Below are 16,975 nucleotides of genomic sequence, written 5' to 3'. Positions count from 1 at the left end.
GGTGCTGGTGCAGGGGGCCGCGCCTCCCTCTCCATGGTGCCCACCTCCGCTGGCGCTGCTGGACCAGATTGTCCCTCTCCGTGCTGTAATGCTGCTGTAGACGCATCCTCTCCTGCTCCTGCCCTGCACGCTGCTCGCACATCTGATTGGACAACAGGAGGTGAGAGGAAGAAGACTACATCAGCCCAGCCCTGTCGTCATGACAATTTGTCCATCATCCCTCCTCATACTCCAATGCGCCCCGCCGTTGCACAAAGGACAGGACCAAAAAAAAGAGAGTTTGTCTCTTGCCTCGACTCGATGACTCCACGACATAATGCAATTCTTTACATCATTATTACCTCACACTGTTTCCATCCCACTATCGCTCGCTTCTTCTCCAAATCGGACTCCTGTCGCCCTCTCCTATCGGCATATAAATGAGCAGTTAGCTTGGGCTGTCTATGCAGAGAGTCTGTGAGGGGTTAGCCATCTGGCTACTAGACGAGCTACCCTCGCCCCATGCTATGAGTCTCACAGCGTGGGGAAATGGGCTTATTAAGGGCGATGCCTATCATCATTATACTACGCCCACTCAGAGGACGTGAGGAGAAGGAAGACAAGGAACAAACTTGGAGGGGAGAAATCTACAAAAAGCGGAGAGGAGATGGAACACGTTCCTTCAACCTGTCATCGTATTCATTCAGAGTCCGACAGACTGCTGCAGAAGAATCAAATCAGTGTTTGCTTTCAAATTTGGTTGCCTTTCGCCACCAAATGATCGTAGCTGTACGGTCTACGCTGACAACGAGAGAGTATTTAGAGGACAAAATAACAAAAAGCTTCCCACAAGCAGACCAACAGAAATGCTGCCCCAACGACACACTGAGACAGTGAGTCATCGTCTGATGGAATTAACAGAAAACCTAAAAGAAAAGAGACGGAAAAATACAAAAGAATCCTTCAAAAGAAAGAACCCCTTACAAAATACCATGCTGTCAGTCAGTTGAGCTAGGCTATCCCAGTGTCCACAGACAGCTCCACTCTGCAGAGTTAGCTCTGCTAGCCTAGCGCTGCGGATCTGAGACAAGTCACCTGCTGTGAGGTAAAGCTGGTGGTGGAGTGCTGAGAACGCTAAAAGCAAGCACCGCCAGTGTCTGCTTTTTTCCCAGGCTCCGCTCTCTCTGCTCTCACACCCCCAAGGCGGGTACCCAATGACCCTGTCCACCCCACGGTGTGCTCCCCTGCCGGGGCTGTGAAAGGCCAGCAGGGGCCCTGTGGGGCCCAGCTCTGAAGCTAATCCTCCACACATTGTGCTCCCCCGGCACCCTACCTGGGCCTGCCACAGATAGGACAGACAGATAGGACAGACAGACAGAGCCCTAGTCCCAGCCCACAGGTTTAGCCCACAGTTTTAGCCACAGGTTTAGCCACAGGTTTAGCCCCAAGCTCCAGACACTGCTTACGCTTAGACTATAATGCTATCTGGTGATGAATGGGTATATCGACAGGAGGCTGGATTCCTCACTCAGTGAAGGCCACAAAAGACACTTCTATTAGCCACGCAGGATTTCAGGGTTTCCACTACTTGCATTAGGTAGATGTGAAAACTGTAAAGGAGGGATGACTGAATACAATGTTTTACCTGGAGTTTCTCTGTGTTTCTTCTATTGCTGTCGCACATCTACATTTGTAAGGAATTAGTTAGTATGTATACATATACCAAAAAACACAACACACATACACTACTAAAACACACTAATAAACACACATACACACACACTTGGGACATAAACAGTAGTTTTCAGAAAGACATCCCACAGCTCATTTCTAGAGCAAAATCCTCTTAGACAGTTGACCACAAACACAAACAAAGCATTGTGTGAGACCGGCCTGGCCATCTCCATGTTATTGTCATTGGAGATGTTCGGCTTTTGCTGCTCCACAGAGTTAATACATGACATCTGCTCTGTAATTCAATTCCATTCACTATAATATAATTAATTCAGTAATATAATAGAGACCCAATCATATCCAGCAACTGGATTTCACAGTCATGCAGAATCACGCCACAGATCCTGATTCATATCTCCACAGCATGTCAGAGTCTGATGGGCTGACTGATAGGCGGCTAATTCCTACGCAAAACTACAACAACAGCGTGACACCCGACGACAGGAGAGACAAGTGGGGAAGCGTTGGCTTACTGTTTCGTGTGACCGTCCTGATTTCATTTCAGGGTTTGATTTTGAGAGGGGGGGGTTTGGAGGTGGACAGGAAGGCCAAGCTAGATCTGTTTTCAAACAAGTAACATAACGAAAGGAGGCAGAGGAGGAGGAGAGAGAGAAAAAAGATAGAGAGAGAGAAAAGAGAGAGGGAGAGAGCGAGGGATTATGGAGACACAAACATCCTAGATACGTCACAGACTTGCTGAAGAAAGGGCTTCTGGGTGCTGAGGCCTCTTAAAGGGGCCGGTGTGGCACGACAAGCAGGAGAGGGCTGGGAGAAACACTCACAGTGTGTGTCCTGTCACTGAGTGAGTCTAGAGAGACGGTGTTACAGCACAGTGTGCATCTGTCACTGAGTGAGTCTCGAGAGACGGTGTTACAGCACAGCCTGCGTCCTGTCACTGAGTGAGTCTAGAGAGACGGTGTTACAGCACAGTGTGTGTCCTGTCACTGAGTGAGTCTAGAGAGAGCCAGTGTTACAGCACAGTGTGTGTCCTGTCACTGAGTGAGTCTAGAGAGACGGTGTTACAGCACAGTGTGCATCCTGTCACTGAGTGAGTCTAGAGAGACGGTGTTACAAAACAGCCTGCGTCCTGTCACTGGAGTGAGTCTAGAGAGACGGTGTTACAAAACAGCCTGCATCCTGTCACTGAGTGGCTCCTGTCATTGAGATGGGCCTGGGTGTAGTGGCACAGTAGAGCTGCTACAGAGGACTAGGGGGTGTGTGACAGGACTGTACAGAAATGAGAATTGGGGAGAGAGACAGTGCGGTAACGGGACACTGCTACTGTTGCCCCAGGAGGGTTACCCCAAACCTCAGCGAGGAGGAGAGGGAGAACTGTCTGGCCTCAGCAGGGTGACGAGAAGGGGAAAGGGAGAACTGTCTGGTCTCAGCAGGGTGACGAGAAGGGGAAAGGGAGAACTGTCCTGGCCTCAGCAGGGTGACGAGAGGGGAGAGGGACAACTGTCTGGCCTCAGCAGGGTGACGAGAAGGGGAAAGGGAGAACTGTCTGGCCCAACAGGGTGATGAGAAGGGGAGAGGGAGAACTGTCTGGCCTCAGCAGGGTGACGAGAAGGGGAGAGGGAAGAACTGTCTGGGCCTCAGCAGAGTGACGAGAACGGGAGAAGGAGAACTGTCTGGCATCAGCAGGGTGACGAGAAGGGAGAGGGAAGAACTGGTCTGGCCTCAGCAGGGTGACGAGAAGGGGAGAGGGAGAACTGTCTGGCCTCAGCAGGGTGACGAGAAGGGGAGAGAGAAGAACTGTTTGGGCCTCAGCAGGGTGACGAGAAGGGGAGAGGGAGAACTGCTTGGCCTCAGCAGGGTGACGAGAAGGGGAGAGGGAGAACTGTCTGGCCTCAGCAGGGTGACGAGAAGGGGAGAGGGAAGAACTGTCTGGCCTCAGCAGGGTGACGAGAAGGGGAGAGGGAGAACTGTCTGGCCTCAGCAGGGTGACGAGAAGGGGAAGAGGGAAGAACTGTCTGGCCTCAGCAGGGTGACGAGAAGGGGAGAGGGAGAACTGTCTGGCCTCAGCAGGGTGACGAGAAGGGGAGAGGGAGAACTGTCTGGCCTCAGCAGGGTGACGAGAAGGGGAAAGGGAGAACTGTCTGGCCCAACAGGGTGATGAGAAGGGGAGAGGGAGAACTGTCTGGCCTCAGCAGGTGACGAGAAGGGGGAGAGGGAAGAACTGTCTGGTCTCAGCAGGGTGACGAGAAGGGGAAAGGGAGAACTGTCTGGCCTCAGCAGGGTGACGAGAAGGGGAGAGGGAGAACTGTCTGGTCTCAGCAGGGTGACGAGAAGGGAGAGGGAGAACTGTCTGGCCTCAGCAGGGTGACGAGAAGGGGAGAGGGAAGAACTGTCTGGCCTCAGCAGGGTGACGAGAAGGGGAGAGGGAGAACTGTCTGGCCTCAGCAGGGTGACGAGAAGGGGAGAGGGAGAACTGTCTGGCCTCAGCAGGGTGACGAGAAGGGGAAAGGGAGAACTGTCTGGCCCAACAGGGTGATGAGAAGGGAGAGGGAGAACTGTCTGGCCTCAGCAGGGTGACGAGAAGGGAGAGGGAAGAACTGTCTGGCCTCAGCAGAGTGACGAGAACGGGAGAAGGAGAACTGTCTGGCATCAGCAGGGTGACGAGAAGGGGAGAGGGAAGAACTGTCTGGCCTCAGCAGGGTGACGAGAAGGGGAGAGGGAGAACTGTCTGGCTCAGCAGGGTGACGAGAAGGGGAGAGAGAAGAACTGTTTGGCCTCAGCAGGGTGACGAGAAGGGGAGAGGAGAACTGCTTGGCCTCAGCAGGGTGACGAGAAGGGGAGAGGGAGAACTGTCTGGCCTCAGCAGGGTGACGAGAAGGGGAGAGGGAAGAACTGTCTGGCCTCAGCAGGGTGACGAGAAGGGGAGAGGGAGAACTGTCTGGCCTCAGCAGGGTGACGAGAAGGGGAGAGGGAAGAACTGTCTGGCCTCAGCAGGGTGACGAGAAGGGGAGAGGGAGAACTGTCTGGCCTCAGCAGGGTGACGAGAAGGGGAGAGGGAGAAACTGTCTGGCCTCAGCAGGGTGACGAGAAGGGGAAAGGGAGAACTGTCTGGCCCAACAGGGTGATGAGAAGGGGAGAGGGAGAACTGTCTGGCCTCAGCAGGGTTACGAGAAGGGGAGAGGGAAGAACTGTCTGGCCTCAGCAGAGTGACGAGAAGGGGAGAAGGAGAACTGTCTGGCATCAGCAGGGTGACGAGAAGGGGAGAGGGAAGAACTGTCTGGCCTCAGCAGGGTGACGAGAAGGGGAGAGGGAGAACTGTCTGGCCTCAGCAGGGGTGACGAGAAGGGGAGAGAGAAGAACTGTTTGGCCTCAGCAGGGTGACGAGAAGGGGAGAGGGAGAACTGCTTGGCCTCAGCAGGGTGACGAGAAGGGGAGAGGGAGACTGGTCTTGGCCTCAGCAGGGTGACGAGAAGGGGAGAGGGAAGAACTGTCTGGCCTCAGCAGGGTGACGAGAAGGGGAGAGGGAGAACTGTCTGGCCTCAGCAGGGTGACGAGAAGGGGAGAGGGAAGAACTGTCTGGCCTCAGCAGGGTGACGAGAAGGGGAGAGGGAGAACTGTCTGGCCTCAGCAGGGTGACGAGAAGGGGAGAGGGAGAACTGTCTGGCCTCAGCAGGGTGACGAGAAGGGGAAAGGGAGAACTGTCTGGCCCAACAGGGTGATGAGAAGGGGAGAGGGAGAACTGTCTGGCCTCAGCAGGGTGACGAGAAGGGGAGAGGGAAGAACTGTCTGGTCTCAGCAGGGTGACGAGAAGGGGAAAGGGAGAACTGTCTGGCCTCAGCAGGGTGACGAGAAGGGGAGAGGGAGAACTGTCTGGTCTCAGCAGGGTGACGAGAAGGGGAGAGGGAGAACTGTCTGGCCTCAGCAGGGTGACGAGAAGGGGAGAGGGAAGAACTGTCTGGCCTCAGCAGGGTGACGAGAAGGGGAGAGGGAGAACTGTCTGGCCTCAGCAGGGTGACGAGAAGGGGAGAGGGAGAACTGTCTGGCCTCAGCAGGGTGACGAGGAAGGGGAAAGGGAGAACTGTCTGGCCCAACAGGGTGATGAGAAGGGGAGAGGGAGAACTGTCTGGCCTCAGCAGGGTGACGAGAAGGGGAGAGGGAAGAACTGTCTGGCCTCAGCAGAGTGACGAGAACGGGAGAAGGAGAACTGTCTGGCATCAGCAGGGTGACGAGAAGGGGAGAGGGAAGAACTGTCTGGCCTCAGCAGGGTGACGAGAAGGGGAGAGGGAGAACTGTCTGGCCTCAGCAGGGTGACGAGAAGGGGAGAGAGAAGAACTGTTTGGCCTCAGCAGGGTGACGAGAAGGGGAGAGGGAGAACTGCTTGGCCTCAGCAGGGTGACGAGAAGGGGAGAGGGGAGAACTGTCTGGCCTCAGCAGGGTGACGAGAAGGGGAGAGGGAAGAACTGTCTGGCCTCAGGGTGACGAGAAGGGGAGAGGGAGAACTGTCTGGCCTCAGGCAGGGTGACAGAAGGGGAGAGGGAAGAAACTGTCTGGCCTCAGCAGGGTGACGAGAAGGGGAGAGGGAGAACTGTCTGGCTCAGCAGGGTGACGAGAAGGGGAGAGGGAGAACTGTCTGGCCTCAGCAGGGTGACGAGAAGGGGAAAGGGAGAACTGTCTGGCCAACAGGTGATGAGAAGGGGAGAGGGAGAACTGTCTGGCCTCAGCAGGGTTACGAGAAGGGGAAGAGGGAAGAACTGTCTGGCCTCAGCAGAAGTGACGAGAAGGGGAGAAGGAGAACTGTCTGGCATCAGCAGGGTGACGAGAAGGGGAGAGGGAAGAACTGTCTGGCCTCAGCAGGGTGACGAGAAGGGGAGAGGGAGAACTGTCTGGCATCAGCAGGGTGACGAGAAGGGGAGAGGGAAGAACTGTCTGGCCTCAGCAGGGTGACGAGAAGGGGAGAGGGAGAACTGTCTGGCCTCAGCAGGGTGACGAGAAGGGGAGAGAGAAGAACTGTTTGGCCTCAGCAGGGTGACGAGAAGGGGAGAGGGAGAACTGCTTGGCCTCAGCAGGGTGACGAGAAGGGGAGAGGGAGAACTGTCTGGCCTCAGCAGGGTGACGAGAAGGGGACAGGGAAGAACTCGATTATTCACAGTGGGGAGTGTAGAAGTGTGCCCTGTGTGTGTACGTGTTAGCGTTTCTGTGTCTATGAGCGTTTCGGTGTGTGGATGCGTTTACTAGACCTAGACTTTGTGTCATTTGTTGTCACCAAATATCTGAGGAGCAGGACAGATTAGGGGTTTCCATGGGGTCGGGGGTTACGACACCATCTATAACAGCCTTATGACCTCCCTACGTCAGTTCAACGTCAAGGAGCAGGGCTGTGAAGGGCCGGCGTGACGTCCTAATGACCTGGAGGTCAGAGGTCAGAGGGAAACAACTCCTCTATACATGGAGCCTCTTTTAAAACTCTCACTGATGTGACCTCAGTGGAATGTCCCTTTGTGATTGGTTCAATGGGCAAACTTGACCTGGTGACCCCGAGACACCAATCTCACTACAAGGGAACACGCAATTGGAAAATACACATCAGACAGACACGAGACTCTTTCTATACGCTCCGAATCTCTCTCTCTCCACTCTTCTGCTCTCTTTATCTCTGAGGTGGACGTCACCGATGAGTGACACCAAATGTGGCATTAGCACAGAGGGCTGATGTACTGGGACAGAGAGATGTTTCTCTCGGTGTATCGCTGAAGAAAATGACGCCAAATGCTTATAGTATGAAATAGATCCATTTCCTTCCCTTGGTTAGTGTTGATTATCTTCACTTGAATATTTTCAGAACTCTGGTAATTGTCCTTGACCCCTTCTGTCACATACATACTGTTCTGCATTTAAAAGGGATTATGATATTTACATCCCGGTAAACATTTTCAGATGTTTCAGATTCAGCAACACTGACACACAAACAATGGAAATTACAACTAGGATAAAAACTTGCTTTTGACAACAAACTACTTAATGGTAGGACTGAAACGCAATTGTCAATACTACAATGTTTTGTGAAAACACTTTCACATCTTCAACTGAGCTCCACTTCTGCTCCTCACTTTAACTCCAATTTAATGGGCATTTTATGTGGATTTAAATAAATAAAAGGAGAATTCACGATACGATTATATTCAAACTTCAATAACCCCTGTATCGAGAGATTATTAGGAAAGGCGCAACCTCAAACCGACCATTCCACCACGGACCAAATCGGAAACGGAAACCCATTACTCTATTTGCCACCACAACATTGCTCTCATATCCTCCACTCCAAAACATCTGGAGCGAGTGACACGCACCGCTAGTCTGTCTGCGCGTGGGGAATGAGAGTCGGGATGGTTATTAGGCGGGAGGTGGAGAGATAGATGAGTTTTTTAAATCAATCATGTCTTTGACACACACTGTAATCACAGATGATACCCTAGTTAGTGACTGGATACAATGAGAATGAGTGGACTCTCTAGTGTCACAGATATGAGGTTGGCTCACAACAATACCGAATATTACTCATTGGACATAGTAGCCGACACAAAGGTGATATTAAAAACATCTGTTTTTCAACTCATACACCAAGTTAAAACATAGGCTACATATACAGTATACTGTGTAAACATGTAATGGTCCCAGTGTGTTTAGTCGTTGTGACCGATGACACCGCTCGGCATGGTAGTTCACTTCACAGCTCCAAAGAGGCTAAACTGAACAGCAATTAAGGGGAATGGTGTCTCCAATTCTTCATACAATCCCAACATTTCCACCAGATAATGGACATTCCAGTGGGTTAATTGAATTTCCTCCTCATAAAAGTAGACTTTATATCAGCGAGTTAGATTTCAATAGAAAAGGAAAATGGTTTGGAGATTTCTAATCAGAGGAAACTGATGGGGCTGGAAGATAAGACGACGGTATGAGCCGAACACAGATTGAATCAGAGTTTTCCATTGGGGGTTTAATAGTTGATTAAGACCACAAATATCTGTTGAATATCATCTGTGTCTTTTGTGATGAGGAAATACAGAGGAATAAAAAAAGGACAAAATATAATAATAAAAAAACTCACTCAAATGGATTTCAGAATGTCCCACATACAATTAGTGTACAAAACATTAGAAACACCTGCTCTTTCCATGACATAGACTGACCAGGTGAATCCAGGTGAAAGCTATGATCCCTTATTGATATCACCTGTTAAATCCACTTCAATCAGTGTAGATGAAGGGGGGAGGCAGGTCAAAGAAGGATTTTTAAGCCTTGGGAAAATTGACACATGGATTGTGTATGTGTGTCACTCAGAGGGTGAATGGGCAAGACAACACATTTAGTGCCTTTGAACAGGATATGGTAGTAGGAGCCAAGCACACCGGTTTGTGTCAAGAACTGCAACACTGCTGGGTTTTTCACACTCAACAGTTTCCCGTGTGTATCAAGAATGGTCCACCACCCAAAGGACATCCAGCCAACTTGACACAATTGTGGAAAGCATTGGAGTCAACAGGGACCAGCATCCCTGTGGAAAGCTTTCGACACCTTGTAGAGTCAATGCCCAGACGAATTGAGGCTGTTCTGAGGGCAAAAGGAGGTGCAACTCAATATTAGGTCTGTTCCTAATGTTTTATACACTCAGTGTACAGTATACTATGTAAACATGTAAAGGTCTGTGTGTTTAGTCGTTTCAACCAATGACACCCCTTTGCATGGTAGTTAAACGGATCAGACCCTTTTTTTCAATTTACACCTAAAATTACATACCCAAAATTAACTGCCTGTAGCTCAGGACCTGAAGCAAGGATATGCATATTCTTGATACCATTTGAAAGGAAACACTTTGAAGTTTGTGGAATTGTGAAATTAATGTTGGAGAATATAACACATTAGATCTGGTAAAAGTGAATGCAAAGAAAAAAACATGCGCTTCCACATTTTTTTTGTTCCATCATATGCAAGAGAAATGTCAATATATCACCTAGGAGTCTAGGCGCAATTTAGATTGTGGCCACTAGATGGCAGCAGTGCATGTACAGCGTTTTAGACTGATCCAATGAATCATTGCATTTCTGTTAAAAATGTTGTATCAAGTCTGCCCAAATTTGCCGAATTGGTTAATTGATACATTTTGAAGTACATAACTATGGAGACCATACAAAAATTATATTGTAATAAAAAAAAATGTTTACACCCTCCCAGAAAGGTCAGAAATGATGGTAATTAGCTTCCCTACAGAAAAGACACTAACCTTTACACATCTAGATGGGGGGCGGCAGACACAGCAGGGGTTTAAAACGTAGAACTCAGTTCCTACTTTTGAATAGAAAAATTTATTTTATCAAACAAAACTATGCTACATTTTTATCTCTGGGACCCTCAGGATGACAAATCAGAGTAAGATTACTGAATGTAAGTACATTATTTACCTTCAGAGGTGAATGTATCAAACCAGTTGCTGTGATTATTATTATTTTTTTTTCACTCTCCTCAAAAAGTAGCATGGTATTTGTTCACTGTAATAGCTACTGTAAATTGGATAGCGTCATTAGATTAACAAGAATGTAAGCCTGCTGCCAATATAAGACATGTCTATGTCATGGGAAATGTTCTTGTTATTTACAACGTCATTCTAATCACATTAGCTCAACCGTCCCGCTGGGGGGACACCGATCCCGTAGAGGTTTTAACTTCATGATTCTAAAGAGGCTAAACTGAACAGCAAAAGGGGTGTGGTTTGTATTAGATGCCTTCAAGCTTTCTCCAATTCTTCATACAATCCCAACATTTCCACCAGATAATGGACATTCCAGTGGCTTAATTGAATTTCCTCCTCATAAAAGTAGACTTTATATCAGCGAGTTAGATTTCAATAGAAAAGGAAAATGGTTTGGAGATTTCTAATCAGAGGAAACTGATGGGGCTGGAAGATAAGACGACAGTATGAGCCGAACACAGATTGTATCAGAGTTTTCCATTGGGGGTTTAATAGTTGATTAAGACCACAAATATCTGTTGAATATCATCTGTGTCTTTTGTGATGAGGCAATACAGATGGCTCATGTAGAGGATGATGTCAGAATGTCCCCGTATTCAAATACACAAATACATACTCAATGAATGAATCCCAAAATTATAGGAAATGCTTAAAGTTTAAACAAGACATTTTTGGGCAAAAACACAACAGTATCAAGTCCCCCTCTCTCCTCTCACCCACTGACCTGCTGTTCGTATTTCTGTTTGAGCTCCTCCACTTGGTAGGAGAACTCCTTGGCCTGTTTCTCTCTTAGGGACTTGGAGCGGGTCAGATCCTCCTCCACCTTATCCATCTACAGGAGGGAGAGAAAGATCACTCTGTGATTCTCAATGACAATAGCAATATATGTTCCATGCTCAGAGAGAGCGAGAGAAATCTATGGAGAAAGTAATGAGAGGTTACTCGGTGACAGACAGGTGAGAGAATGCTGTTATTATGTGAAAACATCCTTTGAACTGCAGCGACAGTTTCTGTTCCGCATGGTGCTGTGTGTCTTTATATTCTACACTCACAATAGGACAGACACGTTTCTTTACACAGCATCCAGCGGAGTGAAAGCTTTTAACATTTAGACACAACCCTATCGATACAGTTTAACACCAACATAACACTCACAGAGAGAGAGAGAGAGAGAGAGAGAGAGACAGAGAGAGAGAGAGAGAGAGACAGAGAGAGAGAGACAGAGAGAGAGAGAGACAGAGAGAGAGAGAGAGAGAGAGACAGAGAGAGAGAGAGAGAGAGAGAGAGAGAGAGAGAGAGAGAGAGAGAGAGAGAGAGACAGAGAGAGAGAGAGAGAGAGACAGAGAGAGAGAGAGAGAGAGAGACAGAGAGAGAGAGAGAGAGACAGAGAGAGAGAGAGAGAGAGACAGAGAGAGAGAGAGAGAGAGAGAGAGAGAGAGAGAGACAGAGAGAGAGAGAGACAGAGAGAGAGAGAGAGAGAGAGAGAGAGAGAGAGATAGAGGACAGACAGAGGACAGACTTAAGATGCTTTCTTATATTCTTAAAGATAGGGCGAAATGGAGATAGAAAGAGATGTAAAGAGATGGATGAGAGAAAAAGAGATGGGGAGGATGCAGAGAAGATTGATGCTCTCTCATGACTTTGATGTGAGACGAGGATAGAGAGAGATGGAAGATCGGGAGTCCAGGGGATCGCTGGGGAGAGGAGGAGGAGAGTAAAAGGAGGGATAAGGATAGGGGGAAGAGGAGGAGTGTGACTGCCCATGGTGCTGTCAGTTAGGCCCACTGTATGTCTATTCTATGATATTCCCACCCACACCATGCCAATAAATACCATGTTAAAGGCCTACAGTAACATACTAATTAGCACAGAACATCTCCACTGTTCACAATGTAACACGTGCTCTGTCAATGAAGCCCACACACACTCTGCCCAGAAGTGCTCACACTCTGTAGTTCTCTCTCACTTTGTTTACAGCTAAGTCTGCATCGATTAGTTATCTCTCAATAATCCACATCCACATTCTGCCAAGTGTTGAACAGCGGCCCAGTGAAATAGACTAATTACTCCATCACTCCACTGTTTAGAGACGCGTCCTCTGTGACGGCATCTAACATCAATACCACCCGGCCCACTCCACATCTATACCACCCGGCCCACTCCACATCTATACCACCCAGCCCACTCCACATATATACCACCCGGCCCACTCCACATCTATACCACCAGGCCCACTCCACATCTATACCACCCGGCCCACCCACACACACACACGCACGCACGCACGCACGCACACACACACACACACACACACACACACACACACACACACACTGTAGGATTGTTAACTCAGGCCACTTTAAATTGTTCATTAAAATGATAAGAACCGGCTGTAAAAATCACACAGTGGGATTTCAATTTATGGGAACATAGAATCATTCTTTGCTTTTCTCATATTTTGCCACCTAGCACTCTGTGAAGATAATACAGCTGATCCCAAATAGAGGGCCCTAAAAGGAACATGTTTAAACCAGCTGTGAGAGAGAGGGAAAGACAGAGAGAGCATGAACGAGAGAGAGCAAGAAGGAGAGAGAAAGAGAGGGAGAGAATGAGAGACAGAGGAATCTGTGTGCAGCCAGCATGGCGCCCCTGTGCATCTGTGGCCAGGCTGTGTCAGAGGTGTGTGTGTGTGTATGTGTGTGTGTGTGTGTGTGTGTGTGTGTGTGTGTGAGTGAGAGGGGCCTGCAGTCATCGGCATTGTCTTGGTTTGATCACTGTCTGTTTGTCATCCAGCCTCCACTCTCTGTGTAGACGAGATAGGAAAGAGAGGGGACAGGGGAAGTGTGTGAGAGGGCACGCTAGGGTCAGAGACGATGGAAGAGATGTGCATGTGTCTATGTGTATGTAAACTAAACTCCTGGTCTAAAGCTGACGACCAACACCAGCGTGCTGGAGGAGGCCAGAATAAACAGCATCACCACTACTGGTCGTTAGAGCGTTGGGCCAGTAACTGAAAGGTTGATGGATCCAATCCCCGAGCTGACAAATCTGTCGTTCTGCCCCTGAACAAGGCAGTTAACCCACTGTTCCTAGGCCGTCATTGTAAATAAGAATTTGTTCTAAACTGACTTGCCTAGTTAAATGATGTAAATATATCACTAGCCACTTTAAACAATGCTACCTTATATAATATTACTTACCCTACATTATTCATCTCATTTGCATATGTATATACTGTACTCTATATCATCGACTGCATCCTTATGTAATACATGTATCACTAGCCACTTTAACTATGCCACTTTGTTTACATACTCATCTCATATGTATATACTGTACTCGATATCATCTATTGTATCTTGCCTATGCTGCTCTGTACCATCACTCATTCATATATCCTTATGTACATATTCTTTATCCCCTTACACTGTGTATAAGACAGTAGTTTTGGAATTGTTAGTTAGATTACTTGTTGGTTATTACTGCATTGTCGGAACTAGAAGCACAAGCATTTCGCTACACTCGCATTAACATCTGCTAACCATGTGTATGTGACAAATAACATTTGATTTGATTTGAAATAAAGGTTAAATAAAATAAAAATAAATATATATATTACAACCCCAACTCTAATTGGACAGGTTGTGTGATCCGGATGCCCAACTCACGCCTCCCGAAACAGATCATGTACTTCCAGTTGAAGGAAAGTCAGCGAGCCCTTGGCGGACAAAGGAAACACTACAAAGACAACATCAGAAATTATACATCCCTCCAACTGGAAGGACACTGCACTAAACAGACAACTGGAAGGACACTGTAATAAACGGACAACTGGAAGGACACTGCACTAAACAGACAACTGGAAGGACACTGCAAAACGTCCCTTTTTCAGGACCCTGTCTTTCAAAGATAATTTGTAAAAATCCAAATAACTAAACAGATCTTCTTGTAAAGGGTTTAAACACTGTTTCCCATGCTTGTTCAATGAACCATAAACAATTAGTGAACATGCACCTGTGGAACGGTTGTTAAGACACTAACAGCTTACAGACGGTAGGCAATTAAGGTCACAGTTACAAAAACTCAGGACTATGGGCACAAACCCACCGTCGCTGGACCAGATAGGACTGGCAAAAAGTGCTCTTCACTAACGAGTTGCGGTTTTGTCTCACCAGGGGTGATGGTCGGATTTGCGTTTATCGTCGAAGGAATGAGCGTTACACCGAGGCCTGTACTCTGGAGCGGGATCGATTTGGAGGTGGAGGGTCCGTCATGGTCTGGGGCGGTGTGTCACAGCATCATCGGACTGAGCTTGTTGTCATTGCAGGCAATCTCAACGCTGTGCGTTACAGGGAAGACATCCTCCTCCCTTATGTGGTACCCCTCCTGCAGGCTCATCCAGCATGACAATGCCACCAGTCATACTGCTCATTCTGTGCATGATTTCCTGCAAGACAGGAATGTCAGTGTTCTGCCATGGCCAGCAAAGAGCCCGGATCTCAATCCCATTTACCACGTCTGGGACCTGTTGGATCGGAGGGTGAGGGCTAGGGCCATTCCCCCCCGAAATGTCCGGGAACTTGCAGGTGCCTTGGTTGGAAGAGTGAGGTAACATCTCACAGCAAGAGTTGGCAAATCTGGTGCAGTCCATGAGGAGGAGATGCACTGCAGCACTTAATGCAGCTGATGGCCACACCAGATACTGTTACTTTTGAACCCCCTTTGTTCAGGGACACATTATTCCATTTCTGTTAGTCACATGTCTGTAGAACTTGTTCAGTTTATGTCTCAATTGTTGAATCTTGTTACGTTCATACAAATATTTACACACGTTACGTTTGCTGAAAATAAACGCAGTTGACAGTGAGAGGACGTTTCTTAGTATCAGTATGTTACCGGTAGTTTCATGTAGTATTATCAGTATGTTTCATGTAGCATTATCAGCATGTTACTTGTAGTTTCATGTAGTATTATCAGTATGTTACTTGTAGTTTCATGTAGTATTATCAGCATGTTACATGTTGTTTCATGTAGCATTATCAGCATGTTACCTGTAGTTTCATGTAGTATTATCAGTATGTTTCATGTAGCATTATCAGCATGTTACCGGTAGTTTCATGTAGTATTATCAGCATGTTACCTGTAGCATTATCAGCATGTTACCGGTAGTTTCATGTAGTATTATCAGTATGTTTCATGTAGCATTATCAGCATGTTACTTGTAGTTTCATGTAGTATTATCAGTATGTTTCATGTAGCATTATCAGCATGTTACTTGTAGTTTCATGTAGTAGTATCAGTATGTTTCATGCAGCATTATCAGCATGTTACTTGTAGTTTCATGTAGTATTATCAGCATGTTACCTGTAGTTTCATGTAGTATTATCAGCATGTTACCTGTAGTTTCATGTAGTATTATCAGTATGTTACCTGTAGTTTCATGTAGTATTATCAGCATGTTACCTGTAGTTTCATGTAGTATTATCAGCATGTTACCTGTAGCATTATCAGCATGTTACCGGTAGTTTCATGTAGTATTATCAGTATGTTTCATGTAGCATTATCAGCATGTTACCGGTAGTTTCATGTAGTATTATCAGTATGTTTCATGTAGCATTATCAGCATGTTACCTGTAGTTTCATGTAGTATTATCAGCATGTTACCTGTAGTTTCATGTAGTATTATCAGCATGTTACTTGTAGTTTCATGTAGTATTATCAGTATGTTTCATGTAGCATTATCAGCATGTTACCGGTAGTTTCATGTAGTATTATCAGCATGTTACCTGTAGTTTCATGTAGTATTATCAGCATGTTACTTGTAGTTTCATGTAGTATTATCAGCATGTTACCTGTAGTTTCATGTAGTATTATCAGTATGTTACCTGTAGTTTCATGTAGTATTATCAGCATGTTACCTGTAGTTTCATGTAGTATTATCAGTATGTTACCGGTAGTTTCATGTAATATTATCAGCATGTTACCTGTAGCATTATCAGCATGTTACCTGTAGTTTCATGTAGTATTATCATTATGTTTCATGTAGCATTATCAGCATGTTACTTGTAGTTTCATGTAGTATTATCAGTATGTTTCATGCAGCATTATCAGCATGTTACTTGTAGTTTCATGTAGTATTATCAGCATGTTACCTGTAGTTTCATGTAGTATTATCAGCATGTTACCTGTAGTTTCATGTAGTATTATCAGTATGTTACCTGTAGTTTCATGTAGTATTATCAGCATGTTACCTGTAGTTTCATGTAGTATTATCACTATGTTACCTGTAGTTTCATGTAGTATTATCACTATGTTACCTGTAGTTTCATGTTAGCGTAGGTCTTCTCTGAGCTGATCTCTACTTGCTTCTTAAAGTGTTCCAGAGCATTCTCTGCCTGCTGGGTCTGCTGCCGCTGACACTCCCTCTCACGTCCCAGCTGCTCCTCCTTCTCCCTGAAACACATACACACATTAACACATACACAAGCAGACCACCATAGTCCTTGTGCCCAAGGAAGCGAAGGTAACCTGCCTAAATTATTACGTAAGTATGCTCTCTCTAATTCTCTCTTTCTTTCTTTCTTTCTCTCAGAGGACCTGAGCCCTAGAACCATGTCTCAGGACTACCTGGCATGAAGACTCCTTGCTGTCCCCAGTCCACCTGGCCATGCTGCTGCTCCAGTTTCAACTGTTCTGCCTGCGGCTATGGAATCCTGACCTGTTCACCGGACGTGCTACCTGTCCCAGACCTGCTGTTTTCAACTCTCTAGAAACAGC

At 47.1% G+C, this 16,975-nt stretch overlaps 1 protein-coding gene across 1 annotated transcript in view; it reads right to left on the bottom strand.

Moving 5' to 3' along the window:
- cep112 (centrosomal protein 112) overlaps positions 1 to 16,975 on the bottom strand; it is a 221,621-nt gene that overhangs the window by 105,720 nt on the left and 98,926 nt on the right. The window contains exons 18-19 of the mRNA XM_031814326.1: positions 16,516 to 16,651; positions 10,923 to 11,030 (exon numbers count right to left, since the gene is read on the bottom strand). Of these exons, the coding sequence (XP_031670186.1) occupies positions 10,923 to 11,030; positions 16,516 to 16,651 (244 nt within the window). The remainder of the gene's footprint in view (positions 1 to 10,922; positions 11,031 to 16,515; positions 16,652 to 16,975) is intronic.

This window comes from Oncorhynchus kisutch, unplaced genomic scaffold (genome assembly GCF_002021735.2).
Source record: "Oncorhynchus kisutch isolate 150728-3 unplaced genomic scaffold, Okis_V2 Okis06b-Okis10b_hom, whole genome shotgun sequence".
Lineage (NCBI taxonomy): Eukaryota > Metazoa > Chordata > Actinopteri > Salmoniformes > Salmonidae > Oncorhynchus > Oncorhynchus kisutch.
This window is presented reverse-complemented; position numbering and strand designations above follow the sequence as displayed.